This window comes from Gopherus evgoodei, chromosome 8 (assembly GCF_007399415.2).
Source record: "Gopherus evgoodei ecotype Sinaloan lineage chromosome 8, rGopEvg1_v1.p, whole genome shotgun sequence".
Lineage (NCBI taxonomy): Eukaryota > Metazoa > Chordata > Testudines > Testudinidae > Gopherus > Gopherus evgoodei.
The window spans coordinates 100,669,812-100,692,358 of record NC_044329.1 but is presented as its reverse complement, the minus strand read 5'-3'; the positions used below and the strand labels follow the sequence as shown (position 1 = coordinate 100,692,358).

Sequence of the window (22,547 nt, the reverse complement as noted above, 5' to 3'; positions counted from 1 at the left end):
CTTCCTTTCTCCCAGCTGGTTTAATGCTCCAAGGTGCTATGCAGGGGGCGGGGGTTCAAACCCCCCTCTTACAGAAACAATCACAAAAACATACGGCAGTGAGACCTGTGCTCAGACACATGCATGAGGTCACCCTTTGGCCCCTCCTGCCCCGCCATCAGCAGACGCTCTGCCCCAATAAGAACGGCAGGAAGGGTGGGGACATGCACGCATGTGTGGGGTGACCCCCAGCTGCCTTGTTAGCAGCACTCTGTGCTCTGTCAGCTGACGGAGGCATACGCAATGGTTCTGCGGCTACTTTGCCCAAATAGTTACACTTCCTTGAAGCCAGGAAGTGATGTCTAAAGGGCACATTCTCCCCACCAGCATATCCCCAAGTGAACCAGCCGTTATAACCCAACATGAGTGTCAACATGCTGCGCCCTACAAAGATTGGCTCCCTCCCTTTCACTCCACTGTGACATACTTCTCTGGCCAGGAGGGGGGTATTCCAAGATCACGCCATAGCAAAACCACCTCCAGTCTGAAGAGTGCACAACCTGATCTACCATTGCAAATCCAGGCCAAAGATCTCACGCGCCACCCACCTGGCAGCGCATTTCAACGGCTGGCTGAGGGAGCCAGCCATATTCCTTACACCACCTCCCATCTTCCCCTAGTGCTACTCCCACCACATTCCCAGGGATCAGTGAGGCTTCAACATGATTGCGTTTGCTAGATCCACCCGAGCCCCCTGTGCTGTGACCATCATCCATCTGTCTGCAGGGGGAACGGATGGGCCTCCCTTTGGGGCCTACTCATGCAGCTCCTCAAGTCAGCCAATAGTGTTTGCTCTTGAGCAGTCTGATGCCCAGGTGTCACGTGCCTCACATCTGCCAGGCTCCTGACCCACGAGAACAGGAGAGGGAATCTAACCATGCTCTGCCGTTTTCCTGGTGAATAAACCCACTGCAGCTAGCTGGCAGCCTGGGCACCCCATATTGAGCTGAAGAGCACCCCAGGATTCAGAAAAACTGGCAGCTTCTGCTCAGGCAAGGCCTAGAGTACCAGGCCTGCTAACGGGCCGGATGGAGGAACACTCCCCTCACGGCTGATCAGCTCCTCTCTTACCAAGCACCGAACCATCATGCTCTGACACACCCACCTTCTGGCACCACCATTTCTTTTTCTAAGTGGATGGGTATGATGTCTTCCCACCCCTACACCATTACTCCTCAGCACACAGACAGGAGTGATGGACCCTCACAGCTGATCCAGCCAATGCAGCCACTTATGGGTGCCACGCTCCCAGCCTCCACACTGAACAGGGGCAGGCAGATTCAAGAACGCATCAGCTCCTTGGAGCTGGGCCCACCTTCGTTGGGAGACTGGAGAGCACCGAGCAGGCACCATCATCATCACCACTGCCCTCATTTTTTTTCCCCTGTCCCCACATTACTGGAAATGGCCAAGGGAGTTCCTACTCGAGTCACTTTACCTACATAACCTGAAGATAAAACCTGCAAACATCTGTATAAACAGATATGCAGCCAATTTGGGCAAAACTGCCTCCCTCCCCTTGTCAAAAATGGGTTTGACATCTTACTGTTTTATGTAACTGCTGCAGCTTAGCACAACGCAGCAAACACCCACAGCTGGCCCAGGTCAGCTGACTCAGGCTCACAGGGCTGTAAAATCGCTGTGTAGATGTTCAGGCTGGGGCTGAAGCCCAACTCTCTGACCCTGCAAAGGGGGGTCCCAGAGCACAAACACAACCGTTTTTAGCCCCGTGAGCGGACTCAGCCCAGCCACAGTTGTGTCACAGGTCTTTTATTCCAGGGTAGACATACTCCAAAAAAGTCAATCTGGTCTGATCTTTTTCATCTGAAACACCCATCAACGTCACAATGAAAACAGCCCTCTCCCGACATCCAGTTGACTGATTTGGGCTGTGATTGTCAGAGGAGCCCAAATCCCACTGGAATTTAATTCGTCCTTTGAAAATCCCTAGCTTTGGGTCCAGTCAGTTTCGCTGTTCTGCCCTTAAGAGCCAGCTTACCCTTTGATGCGGGCTTTTGTTATTATATATTCACCCTTCCGGGGTGGGGAGGGGGACATCTCACATGTGATCACAAAAAACCCCACCCATGCTGGCAGGGGGAATCTCAGAAACAGGCAGTGCTTGGAACCAATTTTTGAAAATGGAGTAGTCTATAAGTTGACTGTATCCCTTTAAATGCAACTGCTAATTGGATGCCTTGCTGACATGATCTTGACCAGAGCAGCGTGAACGGCACCATTTTAATAAGCATAAAAAATTAACAAAGTTGCTGAAGAGTTAATCACTTTTTGATGGTTTGTTTTATTTCTATTTTGTAACCAATGGCTGAAATCAATTAAACTGCTCTACCCTCAACTGATGAAGTTAATTATGATTTGTTATGGCATCTGATATGTAAATGATTAGAAAGCAGACTTACGTTCGATCGACTGCCTCCAGGCGGTACTGGATTAATCATTGTGTAGATGTTGTCACTTGAATTGGTTGAATCTGTAGAACAGTGAAGACCAGTAAGTCAGAGTGATTAATTCATTTCTTAATTAAAACAAACTCATGCCACTTGAACTCATTCTTTTGAATTTTATCACCTAAAATTCCCTTTAAGTACCACCATTTTCTGCCTAATTTGTATTTAATGAAGATTCACAAAGTTTTTAATCACAGAAATTCAACTGTGAAAATAATTCAACTACTGAGAATCACAGGGCTTGCTCGTCAGAAGAGGCGTAGAAAGATAATTTGCTTCTATGTATCACTTAACACCTCAAAACTATCCAAACATCCTCCAACATTATTACAATACTGGTATTAAACACATCCCCGAACTAGTATGGAAAAGGAACCCATGTCTTTATAATGCACGTGGTAACAGACAAACCATTTTAATCATGTCCCAATATATAAATGCACAAATGACAAGTGTGCTGCTGCGACAGAATACTGGGGCAGTGACTAGCAGCACCCATTAACATATGGATTGCTTTATTATGACCTAGTCTGAAATGTAGGTCAGAGTTCTCATAAAAATGCAGAAGCAGAAAGACAGTCGTAATATTACATTTTAGCTCCACCCCTGCAGCTGTGAAACACCACAGTTACAGAACAAGGGTACTTTCCTTGAGCCCACCCACCATCCCCTCCTATTGATCACCACAACAATTACAAAATCAGCCTTGCAAAACTGCCAAGAGAAATATATTTACCAGCCCAGATGCAGAATCTACATGCCCACCTTTATGTGGGGAAGGAGAAAAATCACTGTGGGAGATTTTACTGACCCATTCAAAAAGAATTAGAAATTTGGGGGCAAGGGAATTAGCCTACTGTGGCAAGCAGAATTTTTGCAAAGCTGTTTTCAAAAGCCCCTGCAAGTCCTCATTATAAATCTGAGCACCACAATGGCAGCCTCCACAGCCTGAGTTTTTAAAGGAGGAAGCATCAAAGTTAAAATGGGGGGGAAGGGGGAAGGAGAAGAGAGAGAGAGGGGCACAGGAAACCTTTCTAGTAAACAGATTGGATTTTTTTTGTAGCTAATAGAATTTTTAACCTTAACTTGATTTATTTTTTTTTAAAAAGAGCAAGCAGTAGCTGATTAGTCAGCCCCTAAACCGTACAAAATGACTCCCTTGCTTTTTGTTTGCTAACCAGCATGAACGGAACAACAAATAAACATTCAATTTTTTATAAGGACATTTTGTCAAAGAACAAGCAGCGCTTTGCACATTTCGAGTTTACATGCCTCACAAGGCTGGTTCACTTTAGTAACACGGGGATTAAATGTGAAGTGACTACTGCTTCTCAGGGAAACAAATCTGGACACAGAGAAGGGCTCCCTCCATCTTCCTCACTTCATATATGCTCATGCTGTTCTCAAAGCTCTCCCTCTCCCCAATTTTCACCCTCTTGAAACTCAATCTTGGGTGGAGAAGTGAATACAAAGCCCCATCCTAACAAACACCAAAATCTTCTTTCAATACTACTGCATACGATCAGGAATCCAATAGAGAAGCAGTTGAGCATGAACTGAGGAGTTAGGGGGCTATCATTCAAAAGAACACCCAGCAAATTTGGGTTTTTTAGTGCTGAATTTGTCAGCTGTTGAATTTTACCTGCAGGACTAGGCATGATCGGTGTTCCTGGAGGACCTCCACCACCAGGGGGCCCCTGTAGACAAGATTAAACACACATCAGAAACCACCGTGATAACATATACTGCAATAGGTCAGCACAATCCTGCTGCTGTCAGCAATAATGTCTCACCTTGGTATTCAGCCAAGCATTAATCTCCTGCTAAAACCTTTGATGCCAAAGTACAATGCTTTGTTTAAGCCTCAAGCAAAATCAGATTTTTTTTTTTTTTAAAGTATTTGAGAGGTATATGTGGGAGAGAGCGGAAATCATTTGCAGCATCCCTGGGACCCCTTCTAAAACATTTTTTTACAATTACAGAGACGGAGGCTGTTCTGGGTACCCAGAAGACGCGCAGATTTCTAGAAACAAACATTCTTACATTTTAGAATTTCTGCCTCTGCCCAGACTTTTGTACCAACTCAGGATAGAGGGACATGGCTACACTATACACATTTAACTCACACGAGACTATTTAAAAGTCCGAATAAGTTATATCTACATACACATAGGTGTACAAAGAGTCAATGATCTGTAACGTATATATTTGAAATCTGACTATACATCTGGCTAGAAATAAGAACTCAGCCCATGAACTTACCACATATGTACCAGGCGATGAAGAGGAATATGGAATCTATAAACAGATCATAGGAGATAGTCACCTATCTGAAATTTAGCATTTCATCAATAATATCCAGATTTACACATTCCGTTCTGTCAAACTGAAGCGGAAATTAGGCTGAATTACAGTAGTGGCCACTGACGTGTTATAAATGCCCACAATCCACTGAATATGGTGGCACACAATATTTCACTTACCCCGTGCCCAAAACCCTACTATCGGCAGGATACAAAAAGGCAAGAAAAATTAATGGTTCAAGAGCAAGGTTGTGGGTGTTCTGCTATATCAGACACATCTGCGGTCACCGAATGACCAGGTGGCTGCTGGAAGATCCTGTCTCCTTCCTTCCCCTACTTTTTTTTTTGGGTGCACACAGTGCTGCAAAGTATCACACCCTTTCCCTGAATTACAAAGAAAATGGGCAGAAAACTGGCTAAGGAACAGATCAGACCAAAGAAACACAACCTTAACTTTTAGACACACCAAGGCCGTAACCAAATTAATGGAACACTGTGCAACATAAAAATCTTCTCTAGTTAGCTGAATGCTCGCACACCTGCGCTGGGAAGCACTCTATGGTATGGAAGATGAATGTTTGCCCAGAAGTTTGCCCACATTTAAAATGGGTATAACACTACTCTCCTGTCCTGATACTCAGGCATATTCACGTAATACCTGCAGACTGATCGTCTCTCAAGATGAGGGTTTAGTCAGAAGTTGTAACAAAAGGCAGAGAAGGCAGTCACACTCGAAGAGATGCTCATGTACAAACTTTTGCTCTAGTCTAATACCGACAAAAAAAGATAGACACTTACTGAATTAGCACTGCTGGGATTAGGCCATGGTCTACCAGCTCCTGGGCCCCTAGAGTTTAAATGAAAAAGAAAAGCTTTTTATACATGGCACATCGGGATATAGCACAACAGCAACGTAGAACTGGGATTCGAAAGTCATTTCAAAGCAAGGGTCAAAGCCGCTGTCAAACACCAGAGTTAAAGCATCATGGGTTTTGCCTTACATGTTAATTCCAGGCATGCCGGGGCCTAAAGAGTTGGGTGGAGGTCTCATTCCGCCGCCATAGTTCTGCAATGATAACCAAGGATCAGTCTACCATAACGAGAAGGGAAACCGGAGAAGAAAAGAGAAGGGAAAAAAACAAACAAACAAAAACAAGAGGGTTAGTTTGTGAAAATGAACTTTAATAAAAAATTAGATGATGATGAACATACAAGCAATTAAAAACTTTAAAATAAACAGGCCTGTGGTATCTTTCCATTGACTCTCCGCAAGACATCATGGGCTGTTAAAAGATTTATACAGAAGCCAGACAGATTTTGCATTTTGGCTTCCTATTGCAGACCAGAGCTCAGCACTGGGTTATCCTAGGCCCGGACCTGGCCTCTGGGAGTGGCCCACTTCAGAGGAAAGAGAATGCCCTGGCCAAAGTGCAATACAATTATTATGGAGGTAGGGAAATTCCCTCCCAGCTCCAGCAGGCAAATCAGTTTCTGGCTTGTGGTCTCCCTCCCCTACCCCCTTCTTTTGTTTAGGGGTGGAGGGACAGAGAAGAAAGAAAGCAGCTGTTTCAAAGATTATTGCTACAGTGTAATCGGCAAGCAATGGGATGCACAGAAAAGACGCCAACAGCATGAACATTTGCAGTAGCCTTCTAAAGACGGAAAAGGAACCTGTTCTCTTAGGGTTACATCTCCAGTAAAAAAAAAAAAAAAAAAAAAAAGAGATTGGTCTTAAAGTCACCACAGAACAATGTGCATTCAGACATGTGCACACACGCACACATACAAACATATGTACAGAGATTCCTGGCCCACAGAGTTGCAAGGGAAGGGACTTCGATTTTGCTACAGAATTATTCAGATTGAAGAGGTGCGAGTTAGTGAGTTGGTCATAGTCAAATCTGATGCTGCGTCAGCATGTAAAACCCAATCACGTGTACACGGGGTGGGGTGGAAAGTGACATGCAACACAGAAATGCTGTAAACACGTCAGGCATTACACAAAACTCCCCAACTCAGGCACCTGCTCTTCTTTCTTATGTCACCCCCTGGCTTTGCCTATTGCAGGAGTCTCCAATCAGTGTACCTGATCTTATAAGAGCATATCTACTGTAATGCCAAGCCAGAGGATGCTGTGGCTCCAGGAGTCCTCATGCTGAATTTCTCTGCCTTTCTCCAAGTCAGTTGCCCATCACCAACGTATCTGGGCACACCTTTCACACTGTACATCAGCCTTGCTAAATTCTTCTTGTCCACTCATTCAAGGTAAAATAGCATTCCTTTCTTCTGTGCCTGGACCAATTTATTTCCTCAGCAGTTTTGCAAGGCTGGTTTATCTAGGAAGCCACCACTCCCAAACACGGAGCTAAGCACCCAACCCAGCAAACCATGACTGTAAAAGGGATAAAGAGGAAAAGGATGTTGACAGCCAGCAACCGGGAAAAAACAGTGCAGTCGATAGATCAAGCACCTGATCAAAAAAGTTCTCCCTCGGACTTGCTTTGCACTCCCTGTATTTGCAAGTATGGCAGCGCAAGTAGCTTAGACCAACCATTTCAAAAAAAGTGTGGGGGTGCTGGTGTTCCATTCAAGGAGAGGAACAAAACCTGTGTGGCTCCCAAGAGAAGGAAGGCTCCCCAGTTTCACAGACACATTGACTTCCATTTTCCCCCTGCAAACTTATTATACTCATTCAACAGGGTCCCCCATCTCCTTGAGACAGCTTAGAGAACCCCTTCCCCCTACCCCTTTAACTTGACTGTGCGTATTTCTGAGGCCTTGTATCCAGAAAGCTATCCCTGTGGGACTGGAATGGGACACAACTTCTATTTGTCCTCAATGAGCTCCCAAGATACACTTTTGCCACATACATCTTTCGGCAGCACCGGGGATACAAACACGGCTGGTTCCCCTAGCATGGGTATAACAGCAATGGAGACCACGAGGTGCTGCTCAGGCAAATAGAGTAACATTCACTCCTGAACCCTTTGGGGATGGAATCTACTTCCCAAGCCACGTGTCCCACTGCTGAAGTCTTTCCCCGAAGAAGGGAAAAGACCCAAAGGCTCTGGCAGCTCTCTGCTCCAGAAGCCTTTCCCTGTCAGTGAAAGGCTAGCAGGGGGACAAAGGGAGAAGGCTCTGGCAGCTTCCTACTGCCTCTCCCTGCCAGAGCCTTTCACCAACACGTGTCGCTATCCATCACCACGTGGACACAGCATGCCTTTCGCAGTGGCGGGTAGCTACACATATCCTACACACCCTCACAAGAGGTATGCAGTGTAGACAGAGTGAGCTGTTAAGAGGCTCTCTTCTCGCTGCGAATGAGGGGGATAAATGGTGTCTCTAGCAAACTCCTTGTTCGTTCCTAGGACTGGAGCCGTACCTAGTATTTGGCAGTGTAGCACTCCACCAATATTTTGGATTTGCCCCAAGACATCCAATTTATTTGGGAAATTTGGTTTAATCACAAGACTGAGCATTTTGGGGGTTGTTTTTTTCCCCGGTTTCCCTGTCATCATATCTTTATTTGTAACTCAAAGCACAACAGCTAGGACAACAGAACGGTGTTGCAGGAGTACAAATATTACATTATGGTCCCAAGTCAGAAAAGCATTTAAGCATCTCCTTAACTTTAAGCATGTACTGAAGTCCCACTGAACTCTTTGGATTTAAGCCCATGTTGACATGCTTTCTGAATTAGGGCCATTAGCTTATCTACATATGTACTTTTAGGAGGATGAAAAGGGTTACCCAAAGAAATCACTAGCGAATCTTAAATCGATCAAATCTCAGTTTCTATGCTGAGCTACATAAAACCCCATGTTAAAACTTCACACTTCTAACTGGAGCTGAAAGAAACAGATAAACAGGCCAAAGCATTTTAAAGGTATTAGAAAAAGGGGAAAGGGTGCTGTAATGCTGACAAGTTGGGTGACAACCTTCAGCAAAACGTGAATTAAAATGAGGGAAGTTAAAAACCCTTGGAAGACCGTATTTAATAGAAGCACTGACATCTAACCTCAGCAGCACCAACAAATGCCTTTATACTGTTCACAGAATTAATGCTACAATCATCAAAAGAAAAGAAAGTTTAAAACATGATGCTAGATTGTAAAAGATGACTGGTTCTCAGTTCACATCAGGTGGCTGGTACATGACTGCAGGTTACCATTGGTTGGATAAAAATGTATTCCATATGAATGTTTATTAACTAATATTTTAGAAGGTCTTGAAAAAACACTTTGGGAAGGTAGTGAGTGTGTACACAATGATTTATTACAGACAGCAAAAATGGTGACTCTGGTTCAATATTGTTAAATATTTCCTGCATGTACTAAAGCTTCACAGCACTCGCTTCTTTAGCATTTTGGGAAGACTCAAAAACATGCAAGACTGCACGTCTATTTTCACAGGCTTGCACTTGTTTAAAGGAAAATTAAACAAGTTGCTCTCTCCAACATACATGCTCTAATAGTCCCAGCATAAGAAACTCCTAAAACACCACAACTTTCAATACCACCTGTGACCGAGAAAAACCTACACGGTGCTCGATTAAAATGCAACCACTTTCAAGTTCTATGGCAATCACCTTGGTTTGTCCAAACTGCAGCGAGCATCCAGAACTTTCATGGCACTTTTTGCTTGGCTGATGCGAGCGCAACAGATGCGGGCTTTTGTAATCATACATGTGGGACTATTAAGAGCTTTGTTGTACCAGTTCCTGACAGTGCCAGACCATTGCAATGTATAATAAAGCAACTGGCATCTAAGCTTGCCAGCAAAGAATGCTTGGGATTTTTTCTGAGGTCTGGGGAATCTAGTGGAGTTTCACACCTGTGCCCAAGGAGATGGATATACATTTTTATACAATCAACTTTTCTCCCTTCTTGTCAGTATTCAACAGTTTTGCATAAGTTAAATCCTTCCTTAATTCTCTTCACGCAAGACCTCTTTAGTTCAACAGCCTCCTGGAAAAACTGCGCAACACACATTCGTTTACTGCAGGGTTAAACAGCACTGAAGACAACACAGGAAACAAGAAGTCAGGGAGGATAAACCTACATCCGAGATATGGTAGTATGTTGTTTAAAGTCTATCACAACGAACAAACAGGAGTGAGTCAACATAGTAGCATGCAAATTCACTTGTTAAAATGAATCAACACAAAGACAGAATATATTAACCCAGATCTACTTCATTTCAAATTTACTCATAATTGGACTGGTTCCCCCAACTCCCTGGTATGTATGCAAACAAAGAGGGATTTGGCATTCAGGAACTACAGAAGATTTTGCTGGACGTCGAGCTACTACTCATGCTAGTTAAAGTTCAGAGGAGAGTGCTACTCTGCTAACTTAAAAAAAAATCTGAGCATTCTTGAGTAACGCCAATGTTTCGCTCCTACTATAAAGGAATCTAACAAGTTGGCTGAAATGCCTGGGAAAGGATAAGAGCTTCTGAAATACACTTGGAAAAAAGTTAGAGGGAAAAAAAAAAAAAAGGATGTCAAAACCTTTCCAAAGCTCATGAGAAGATCACTCAGAATATCCCACTTTTGGGGAAAAAAATCCCTAAAACTCATCAGCAAGTTTTTCCCTCATCGAAAATCCCCAACCTGAAGTTTAAGATAAAATTGAGAGAGGGGAAAGAGGCAAGCATCAGATTTATTCAGGAAACAAAGAATGGCTTAAACTGCAGAGAGGTGAAGTTGTCTATAGAATAGGATAGGGAAGAACAGAATACAGGAGAGGGAAGCTTTATGCACCCATTATAAATAACTTACTTTATGTGGGCACTCTCTTAAGTGTTATCAAGGCAAGTTGGATAATGCATTCCCCAGCACTACATGGTCACAGCTAAACAGCACTGCCTCCAACTAATGAGCAAAAGGGGCTTCTGCAATATCCCTAATGAGGATGCTGAGCTCTGAAGATACAGCTGTCGGAACGCAGGCTTTCCAGCTGCAATGCACTAATGTAAAATGCATTAGTGATAATGGGGAGTAGGTGGGAAGAACTCCCAGCTCTTGAAACCCCTAGAGATAGTTTGGATCATGTTTTGCTTTTAAACTTTATGAAGTCGTAAGATGTTATTTGGCACTGGACAGGAGAGAGAATGTGCTGCTTAAGTTTACCTGCGGACCAGGACCCATGGGGCCCATCCCTCGTGGAGGATTCATCCTTTGCATTGGTCCTCCCATGTTAGGGTGCCCTGTTGGGAGTAGAACCAATGAAGTCATTATAGCAGAGTAATAGTGTTTGCTCAAAGCCAACAGTGAGACACCTTCCAGCATCCTTGAGCATGTTTACCTTGTTGTCGTGTAGGGTCCATTGAATTGGGCAGCAGTGGCTGCGTACCAGGAACAGCCCCTGGAGGCTAGAAAAATTGGGGGGGAATAAAAAGGGAGGGGGAAGAGAAGAAAAACAAGCTTTCAGGTATGTAAGCTAAATATGTAGTTTAAATTCAAGGCTTTAAACACAAAGAATTCAAGTGACATGGTCTATTTTCTGGGAAATGAGGGACTTGTACAGGTAGGTGCTGTGTGCAAGCAGAGGAAGTTATGACATCTCCCATGACATGTTCTACTAATTCCTAACTTCCCGTTCATAACCTTCCTACTTTGTTTCATAGTCTTAAAAAAAAACACACCTCAGTTCTCTTCTAATCCTTCACACTACTGTATTAGTGGTCTGATTCCAAGCTTCTACTTGTAAGTAAATAGAAGGCAGGGACACGGTTGTTGGAGTCAGCGAATGTCAGATCAAAGCACTTCAATGAAATGATACTGATGCCAATGTAATTTCGAGGTGTACACTTGGCAAATATGCTATGTAAATATATTAAAGTTATTTATTTGCCAGTGAAGAGACATTTCATCTGCAAAGAGGATTTTAAACGTTCTTACTGAATAGCTTACGAAGATGGCCTCAGGAGTATTAAAAATGTATATTTTCCTCTCATTCCGTAGTATCCCGAACACTGTATTTCTTTTTTCAAAGTCATACTCCACTTGGACAACAAATCTATTTAAAGTTCAAAAGAGGACTTCCACGTACAGTTCAGTGCAGATAAAGGAGGAGAAAACACAGACCATATGCCTTGGGGAAGCAAACTAAACAATTCTGATACATAGTTGCTTTTCTTTTATTTGAATACCAACATGAAATAGATTATGCTGTAAAAATTGAGAGACTCTCCAATAAGGAAGGATGACAGTTTAGGCACGCCAGGCCACACATCAATGCCATGAGTAGAAGGAAGGTTTTCATTCCAAATCTCTATAGATTTACAGCTTGGGAGACAAGCAGGAAAATAATAAAATGAACTTTTCATATATGGTTCACATCGCTATTAACTTGTTTCTCACCTAAACAAGCAACGAGGCAGTAACAATTATTTTGCCCTGTTGTAATGTTTTTGCATCTCTGGATCTATCCAGTAACCTAGCTAAGCTGTGTGAATGTCTCTCAATGCAGCAGGGTGGGGTTTTTTTGGTTTGTTTGTTTTTTGTTAAGTCTGATTAGTTTTATCCTCATTAACTTAAATTATCAAGTGAATAAAAACAAAATCATAAAACGCTGAGATTCTGAAGTTGCAACGTCACAAACGTTTCCGGTATGTCATTGCAACTTGAGACTGAAAAGAACCACGGCTCTGCCTTGACACTATTAGACAAAAAATCAAAATAGTGTTCTGCAACATGTAAATTTGCACAAGACTAATCCATATCACTTACAGATACAGTCCAGCACCATCCTTGTGCTGTCCATATTTCAGCAGCAAGAGGTTGGACTTCTTCCAAGCCTGATTTAAAGAGACACTGTAAACTGCACTTTAAAAAAATGACTTTCCATATTTCACCAGGCCTGGGCAGTACAGATTGACTTGTCTGTTTAACTTCTGCTCCTAATCAGTTTCACTTTCCTATTCTCCTGCACTTGCCGAAAGCTAGAATCTCTAGCTGGAAGCTAGAACCTCTAGCAAAGGAAAAATCACTCTTATGTATGAGCCTGTGAGAAAATTGTAGCGCAGCCACTCTCAACTGGTGGGACATCAATAATCTAAGCAGGTGTCAAGCAGCTGATCTCATCCTCAAGTCTTCCATCTTTAGGTGAAACAGATCTGCCGAGCCACTTGACTCCAGTCCTCTTCCCTGAACCCACTGTGCCAGGCAAAAGAGAGTATATGATTAAGGTCCTAACCAGGCTGAGGTCCTCCATTGTAAAGCACTCCAAAACAAGTTGCACAGAGCTGCCTGATCAGTGTCATTTTCCATGTGCAGGTCTCTCATTACAGGGCTGAGAGATTTCACCAGCACCAATGAGGAAGGGAACTCGGAGAAGGTGGTGGTGGAGTTGTATAAAGCCGGGTAGACATTTCTTAAATCCTCCCCATTCACTCCCTATAACCCCAACAGAAACACACACTGTCCACTCTCAATCTTTTTTAAAGGAGATAACAGGACAGGCTTTTTTATTTTTAACGATTCCCCACAGCAAAGGGAAAGGCTAGAGTTCGAGTTTATACTGGTTTCAATGCATTATAAGAAGTTTCATCTTATTTAGTACTTGGTAAGATAGTCAATGTTTATCTCTACCAACCCAACACTTTGGGTAGCAAATCTGTCTCTTGTAACTGACTCAAACTGATAAGCTTGTTGGCTGTAAGACCGATTTCTTTTTCGCAAGTTTTTCTTACAATCAGACAGCTAAACAGAGATATAGGAAAAAACGGATGCCTAAATTTATCTAACAGAAAGAATGCTTATGCACTATTTGTGAGTGAGTTGTGGTGACTGAGCCACTTACTACTGGCGGGGAAAAGAGTCATAGAAAAATATTAAAAATTAAGTGGTGTTTTCTAAATCATATTCATAAAACAGTGTCTTGTTTAACAGACAAGGTTTATTTTAAAATGTCTGTCTTTGTAACAGTAAAGTGACATATTATTGGAATAGAAACAAAGCAGGTAACTATTTCTGAAGCACTTTGTGCTACACCTTTTGCTAAAAAGAAACTGAAGGAAAGTAATTAGTGAAATTCTTGGAATATGCTTCAACAGGATAAATTACATCTTAAAACTTCTGCACATAGAATCACAGACTAAGGTCAGAAGTGACCATTATGATCGTCTAGACTGACCTCCTGCACAACGCAGGCCACAGAATCTCACCCACTCACTCCTGTATCAAACCCCTAACCTATGTCTGAGCTACTGAAGTCCTCAAATCGTGGCTTAAAGAATTCAAGGTGCAGAGAATCCTCCAGCAAGGGACCCTTGTCCCACGCTGCAGAGGAAGATGAAAAAAACCCCAGGACCGCTGCCAATCTGCCCTGGAGGAAAATTCCTTCCTGATTAGCTAAACTTCACAAGATTCACCAGTCAGACACCCAGGAAAGAATCTGTAGTAAGTCAGATCCTACCCCATCTAACATCCCATCACAGGCCATATTTACCGCTAATAGTCAAAGATCAATTAATTGCCAAAATTAGGCTATCCCATCATACCATCCCCTCCACAAACTTATCAAGCTCATTATTGAAGCCAAATATGTCTTTTGCCCCAACTGCTGCCTTGGAAGGCTATTCCAGAACTTAACTCCTCTGATGGTTAGAGACCTTCATCTAATTTCAAGTCTAAACTTCCTGATGGCCAGTTTATATCCATTTGTTCTTTTGTCCACATTGGTACTGAGCTTAAATAATTCCTCTCCCTCCCTGGTATAACTGCATGAACAAAACCCCATTTTCTTTTAAGCTGCCATAAGGAAGAGGATAAACAACTAAAATTTAACCCTGCAGCTGATTTAAGTGTTTTGGTGGACCAGTTCTCTAACAGCAGGATCATATGCATCATTTTGATTTTTAAAGATTCCAGGGAAAATTTACATTTTTACGCTAGCTTTGTTGTAAACCATCATCAGTCGCACAGCAAAACTTTGTTTATATCAGCTGAAATCTTGGTTTTTCCCTGACTGTCTCCCATGAAGTTGTGCCATTATAAAGGAGAACTCAGAACTGCGTACTACACGAAAGCTCTCTTGATAGCAAAGAAGCTGTTGGCAGTGGAGGGAACACACTTCCTATGCCAGGTCCTGCTATTTACTACATTTATGTGACTGCATTTCTGCCAGCAAATGGTTTCTTGAAATTCAATGCATTACAAACCTCTGATGGAAAAAAAGAGGAGAAAAACATTTTGATGGAATTTGTTAATCAGTGAGTTAATGTGATTTGAATGATAGATACCACAAAGTCACCTAAGCCTATAAGAAACCTTCAGCTCTGCGGAAGTCTGTTTTCCCCCCACTGCCAAAAAAATTTCAGTTTAAAATCCCCAACTTAACTCAGGTAACAGATGAAGGAAATACAATACCTGGTTTCCCATTCTGATGGGGGGCCGGGGACCTCCTGCATATCGTGGTGACATAAAAGGCTGTAATTACATGAAATTAGTTTAATGACAGGATGCACTCACAGCATGGAGATAAAAGAGAATTACTACATTCCATACAGACTCTGGTTACAATCTACATAGTTTTCTGGAGAAATCTTTTTTTTTTTTTTTTAAATAAGTTGGTAAAAACAGATCTTCACACTCCATTTTTGTATTTGTCACAGATTTATTTTTGTTGGCGAGATTGTTTAACATAATTGGAGAGTACTATATAAGGCTGCTAAAATTAGTGCATGGGAGACTCTGACCAAAGTGAAAAAGAAAATTGGTAAATGAAGCAAAAAACCCCCAATACCAAGAACCAAAAGCCAACCACTGAAACCATATATTCATCAGTGCTATGAATGTAATTAAAAAAAAACCAAACAAACTAACAAAGTTCTCACACTATCATAGCTATGTATATTTGAAACTTACGAATGGACTTTCTAATCCTTTGTCAACTGAACATACAAAATCAAAAGGAAACAAAACATTTCATATTGGCGCTGGCATGATGCTGGAAGAATAAATTTGAGGATCAGATCCCCAGCTGGCGTAAATCAGCAAAGCTCCATGAGGATCAAAAGGAGCTCTGCTGATTCACATCAGCTAACAATCAAACCCAACAAGCTTAAAGAGCAAAACAGAACGCAAGCCTCGTTATCAGTGCCCTACATATTTCTAGTGTCTTTACCTGACTGTGGGGTCCCATCATGCTGTTAGGATTGTGAGGTGGAGGCTGTGCGTGTGGCGAGGGCTGAGAACCAGGTGGTCCCTGTGAGGTCAGACAGTAGAAGGAGGTTATAGATTAGCACATGAAAGCGCAGAAAGAGCTAAAAAGGATTTATTGGTGGATCTGTTTGTAGGGAAGCCAGTCTTGTTTTAGCTGAGTTTCTATTCATTTATAACTGAAGAACAACGAATAATGATATATGCAAAGAAATAGGACATCTGTCAAAGCACACCAGCAACGTTACAGTAAATGGTTCAGAATTCAACCAGTCTGCAATGACAAATACATTTGGATACGCTTTGAAAGTGTGCATATGGAGAGAAAAAAAAAGGTCTTCTCCACTACCCTCCCACACCTTCCTGAAGGTAGAAGACACCTTAAAAGGCAGAAGACACCTTAAAAGGCTTCCTTTTGCTTTGTGGGTCGATGGTTAATACAAGGTATTAACAATAGTGTAGAGGCAAAGATCTTGTTTAGAAGCACATCCCATGTTTGTGCCAGATACTTTTGAAGCTGAAGCCTAGGTTTAGCTCCAATAAATGGATGGTACAACTCCAATCCATTTCTATATGTAGGGCTGTGTTGTTACCCTTAAAGATCCAATATCCTTCCCCAAGACGAATGACCTAATGATGCAAGTAAAGTTTCTTTTGAGTAAAGCAATACTAAACATGTCTGGGGGAAAAAAGAAAGATTAGTTCATGTAGCTTTTAACACCACAAGACAGCAGGTTTGACATTTTTGGATAGAACACCAATTTTTTTTTCCCTTTAAAGCATGAAAAGAAAGTTGTTTGGAAAATGTGAGCTCTGAGCAAGAACACATTGATGCATGTTAATGTAAAAAAAAAAACAAAAAAACAAACAAAAAAAGTCAAGTCCAAGAACTTGTAATTGGTATAGAAAGCAAATAAGCCTTGTAAGTATGTTATGTGAAGCAGCCACACACTTCAGTGAAAGCACAGCAGCAGATGTTCTATACCTGCCACGTTACTAATTTCAACAAGTGTTCGCCTTCTAGCTGCTGCCAGCAATGGCATGGTTTGTTACCATGAGCAATTTTCTTAATTAACAGACATTAATTAGCCATTTAGCAATTTTGCAAGCATTTGTTTAGCAGCTTTCCTAAACATGAATACCACTGTGATAATGGTACTGATTAGAGGGGTCCCCTAATTAACAGTACAGGGAAGGAAAATTGAAATCACATAAATTAAAAAGGGAGGGGAAGTTAATGAAGGCAGGACATTTGCACCTGCAAATCTCTTGTACTACAGAAACTTGAGTGCACCATAAATAAGTAATAGGAATTTTTTTTTAAGTGTTACACAGAAAGACAGCCACGAAGATTAAAACAGAACCGCCCTCTGTCAATCTTCCATGTTTAGTTTATATGCTCATATAAATTAATCTCTGTTGCATCAACAGGATATACATAACTAGTCCTACCTTGTAATTTATAACTAGTACAGTAAGACAAGAATAGTTCTCTTGCCTCTCCTAGATTCATTATTCTGGGCAGAAGTCATAACTCAGAGTTGCAACGTCCTGCTGTGTCCCACCACCACTTCAAAAAAAACCCTCTGAAGGTTTCCCCCTGCCGGCATGTTTGCAGAACTGGCATCCTGCCCCAGAGAAATCCTTCCAAAGCAGAGAAGACAAAGCTAGAATCATAGCAATTTGAATGCCAATCATTTTGTTTATTTCAGGGCTTTTTAACATTCCCTCCCTGAACTGAAAGAGGAGAAAATCCCATAATAAACCAAATATCTACTGAATACCAACTACACAAGCACAGGGAATGGGGTCTGTCCAGAGTAGTGGATCTCACTAGGAGAAATCAGTCACATGCAAAAACGATAAATAAATCTAATTTTGCCTTTCTTCCATGATGGATCCACTATGCTAGACAGAAGTCAGACCTCAAGGGAAGCTGCCAGTGTGACCACCACCCATCATCCACATGGGGAAAGTAAATTAGGTCCTGGATCTTGCAATTGACAACATGCAGGTGGACTGTTGAGCCTGTGAAGAACTCCTGTGAAGTCCACCAACATGCTGCAAATTGCAGAATTGGAGCTTAGTGAGTAAGTACAAAAACAACAGTCACTACCAATAAAAGAAAAAGGTGATTGTGGGTCAAATAAAAGACACCGCAGAGAAACCCTTGCTAGTTAAAATGGCCTCAAGATTAAAGAGATCCTTTACGATGTACATTCAGGTAGCTCTAAGCTCAAAAACGGCCATTTCCCATAAGAAGTATTTTCTCTCTCTATTTATAGATTACACACCACTCCCTCTTCATCCTGAAACATACACAGAACAGAGAGACAGGCATGTTGCCCAAAGACTGTATCCAAAGAGAAAAGACCAACTCAGTTTTGTAATGCTCTGGGAAAGAAGGAATTGGCCACAATTTGGGAAGAAACTTACAAGACTGCTAAGAGGGCTGATGTTTCTCCATCCAATACCTTGCATCTCTGGCAGAATGAACCCCAATCTTTATAGTATTTCCTGGTGTGCTGATTCATCTATCTGGGGAATGGGATCGTTTGACTGCTGTGGCAAAGCAAAAGAACGTAGCTGCTTTCATGAACTGCCCAACCACACGAGCAAGGCGTTACACCTTCCTCCACAGATGAGAATGGTTCAGGCAGAAATGATTGCCCAGACCGCTTCCTGAGAATGAAAGTGCATTTCTAAGTGGCACAAAGGCTCATGACTGATAGTTCCTTTTCCTGCTGACTGCTTTAGGGGGAGCTCAGTGTTCTAAGCCAGGCACAGAGTAGGGCTGCCATGCAAACCTGCCCAGCCAGAGTGTTGTAACTACAGGTCTACAAAAACACAATAAAGGAACCGTGCTTGCTTAACCCTCTGACCAAACTGAAAGGCAGATGAAAGGCGATCTGGAGAGTCAGGAAACAGACACTAAGGACGACTGTTTGAAAGGCACATTAGTAAGGGCCAGTTGCACCACTTAAAAAGGTTCTGGTTCCCTGGGTGACCTAACCAGGAGGCAACTGGTAGCTACAGCTACACATAGTGACAGATATCAGGATGCAACCAATGACTTCAGCAGGAGAGGGAGTGTGGCACAGTGATGAGACTAACCTCAATGAGCACCTCCTCGGACCTTGTGCAAAAAGCCTTCTTAGGGGATCCTGAGATCACTCCTGGGGAAAAGGAGAGGCATTGTGTGTTCAGGCCTCACTGACGCCAGAACCTGTATGTAACTCAGTAAATCCAAGAAAGCAGCAGGAGCTGAGATCAGGAAGCATCAAGGAACCACAATACACCAGGGCTTGCTCTATCCGGAAGAACACACAGTTTGATGCTGGACTCCCTGTGAGGGAGTCTCTGCCCCTTACTGGAACATGCCTGCAGGCTCTGTGGCTGGATTCAGGCTCTGCAGGGGGAACAGACCGGCAGTGTTCTGCTGCTGTCCCCACGGGAGTTGCAACCCATCTGCCAGCAAAGCGGGGAGGAGGGGCTGGCTTGCAGGAAAGGCTGTTACTGACGGAGATACAGGCCAGCGCCCAGTGTGAAGACTGCCTTGCTGAACGCCCCCCCCCGCCCCCGAAGCATCCAGCACAGCAGGAGGCAGTGCAGACCTGGTGGTGTGCCAATGGGGGGGTAAGTGCTTGGGGAATCCTTTGGTGCTCAGAAGCACCTGCATTCCAAATTAAGAACCCTGCACGAACATGCCAGGAAGGGTGGGGCACTACTCTTCATTAAAGTGCTTCCATGAAGGTTCTCTCCATTCCAAGAAGCCAAGCTGGGGTGAGGTAATTGCCAGGGGAAAAAAACAAACAGGAACCTTGTTTCCTGGGGCAAGGGGGAGAGAATCACTTGACAGACAGAAAGTGAAAGGTCTGCTCGGGCAAAGCGACTGGGAAGGCTGCAGTCAGCCCAGGAACTATCCAGTTAAGTGAGAGCAGCATGGTCACCACTCTGCTGGATTGGCCAGAATACCCAAGAATTATGGGCTCTCATACAGAAGAAGACAGCTTATCCCAAGAGCAATATAGCTTCAGTAACAGTATTGCTAAACCACCCTCTCCCACCAGCTGACACACCCTGGAGAATTACCAAACTGAGCAGATACGATTCCATTGTATTGGTGCTTAATCTGGAAATGGCAAGTGTCTATGTAAATCTAATTGTCTCACACACGAGTTACTTGGGTTGGTTGCATATCTAGGGGCTTTCAAGGTTTTCACTGTTTCTAGGGTATGGCAGGTTGTTGCAGAAAGAAAAAGGAGATATAAACCTGGCACTACCTGCAGGGGAGCCTTAGCAGTAATATCTCTGACACCAGGTATTCTGCTGCTCTGATGGGAACAGAGTAAGAAGAGTATGGCAACATACAACAGCTTTCCCTACCACTAGGATGTACTGCTTCTTCTGTGTTCGGGGAGAGACCAATGAAAGTCATTAATGTTTACATTTAAGCTGCTTTTTAAAATAAGGCTAAAAGATGGATTTCTCATTTTGCCATGCATCTCAGTAACGCCTTCTGCCTTTATCTTAAATGGACTTCAGTTTCAGAGTAGAATGGTCTACTGTTAATCATACATGGCATCAGAGGGATAAAAAGGTAAATATCATTATTCCTAAAAGCATCATTAGGGAACTGCTGCAGGAAATCCAGTGGCTTCCCCAAAATGTGAGTATCTCTCCTTTTGGAAAAAAAAATATCAACGTAGCTAGCGATGTTTAGCTAACAACTTGCAAGAAACTTCTAGATAGTTAACACACATGCCCAAATGGTCAGTGGCATCCCTCCAAAAAGAGAAAGATCTCAGAAAGAATGGAGACTAGTCAATGTCCTGCCTGAACACTGGATCGATAGAATCAGCGACTCCCTGTCTGTGGTTGAAGCTGTTTCCAGCAAGAATATTTCAGCATTGGTTCAATAACTGCGTGGAGAAGGACTAGAAGTGGCATAGGAGAACAGCACTGCTGGAGCTGTGCAGAGAACAGTAACGCACAGCAAGAGTTTCAAACACACCTGTCATTAAATTGCCCTGACATATAAAGCTTCACTTTCATCACAGCAGAGTTAAACACCCACAATACAGCCATGAATCAGCTTCTGCCAAAGAACAGTTTTCCATATACCAGTGTGCAGATTGGTGTGGTTAAGATACATTTAGGGCATTGTTGTAAAGCAGATTGAAATTTTGGAGCTATGATTAAAGCTTTAAGACAAGGAAATCTATTTCACTGAATAAGTGATTCAGAGTAAAACATCAGCAATTTGACGGAGAATGAATGCCCCACCCAGCCTTCGAATTCGAAGTGCGTCTTGGGGTTTTGCCACTGAAATGCATCAAATGTGGAGTGGGTGCTTGCTTACCCCCTTAAGATGCTCTCTACCTTCTAACAAGCTTAGTTACCATCTGGTTTAGAAGGCGTTAGGTGAGAGCACAGACTGCTTACAGTTGTGTTTGAGAAGTTTCAGGTACCATTTAAAACCCACTTAGACAAGGGATTAAACTCTCAGATATTTGAAAACATATCTTGATCTGGAATTGGCCATTGCTTGGGACTTTCATCTTTTGACCATTCCATTCCTAATGGAATGGATGCGTGAAGGTATATTCAGCTCACACTCAACTAGCACTGGCTGCTTCCCTGGTGAAGTGTTACATGAAAACAATCATCTGGGACAACGCAGCAGAGGTTAAAAGTGACACTTGCATGAAGCAAACACGCTGTCTGAGAAGCATGTCACCCTTCCCCATGTACCTCCATGCTCACATTACAGAAGAGTATTAGAGAGTGATTCTGTCCTAATTGCGGGTGTTAATTAAACGGGAGAGATCCATCTCTGCTCTTAAGTCTGATCAGCAAGTAGGTCATTGCAATTCACAACAGCACATCTCCTCTGAATTCCTCCAAAGAAAAACTGGTCTCGGAATGGGATCTGTCTGCACACTTCCAAACAGACAGTCCTTTTTTCTGGGACAAGTTGCTTAATCTCCAGAAAGTTCACAGTTTGCCAAAATACAGCTCAGCGTAAAGAGCAGCAGCGGTTAATTGAGCCCTTTCCAAGAAACTCCAAATCTTCTCCCTCCCTCCGTCCCCCTCCACTCCACAATAGACAGACAGACAGTAATGGCCCTGTGCAAGCTGCAAGCACGCGAGAAATTGTAACATACTCCCAGGAAATTCAAGACTTTGTGAAACATTTTGTTGGCAAACAGCACACGGCAGTAAATCAAATCCTCATGGCTGCATTATTCTTCAATAGTAACGCTCATGACAGCTACTTCTGGATAATGTAACTGCAGATGTACAGTTTATGCAAACATCTCAGCAAACGCTGCATGCTCTTTCAACTTGTTATGCAGCCTGGGAGGAGCTCGATGTTTTCAAACAGCAAGAACAACACGCATCTGAAAATGTTAGCTACTTCCTGTCTGCTACCCTGAGGCCACTAAATCCATTGTGCTCAAATTAAACTGCAGCCTTCCATTCTATTTTCTTCTGCTCTCTCACATCCCAATCCCTTCCAGCTTTTACAGAACAGCTTAAGATTCATTTCGTACCTCTTATTCAAAA

At 42.8% G+C, this 22,547-nt stretch overlaps 1 protein-coding gene across 11 annotated transcripts in view; it reads right to left on the bottom strand.

Annotated features, from left to right (window-relative positions):
- The window catches only part of SSBP3 (single stranded DNA binding protein 3), a 143,367-nt gene that overhangs the window by 5,132 nt on the left and 115,688 nt on the right, over positions 1-22,547 (bottom strand). For 4 of the 11 annotated variants that reach the window (XR_004001652.1, XM_030573073.1, XM_030573076.1 and 1 more), the window contains 9 exons: positions 15,943-16,023; positions 15,186-15,245; positions 11,119-11,185; positions 10,944-11,020; positions 5,812-5,900; positions 5,609-5,657; positions 4,770-4,805; positions 4,150-4,204; positions 2,460-2,530 (listed from right to left, as the gene is read on the bottom strand). Coding sequence is in view for 10 of the 11 variants with exons in the window: in XM_030573073.1 (XP_030428933.1) it covers positions 2,460-2,530; positions 4,150-4,204; positions 4,770-4,805; positions 5,609-5,657; positions 5,812-5,900; positions 10,944-11,020; positions 11,119-11,185; positions 15,186-15,245; positions 15,943-16,023 (585 nt within the window). In the remaining variant the exon portion in view is untranslated. The remainder of the gene's footprint in view (positions 1-2,459; positions 2,531-4,149; positions 4,205-4,769; positions 4,806-5,608; positions 5,658-5,811; positions 5,901-10,943; positions 11,021-11,118; positions 11,186-15,185; positions 15,246-15,942; positions 16,024-22,547) is intronic. The other 7 variants (XM_030573074.1, XM_030573077.1, XM_030573075.1 and 4 more) reach the window with 5 other exon arrangements.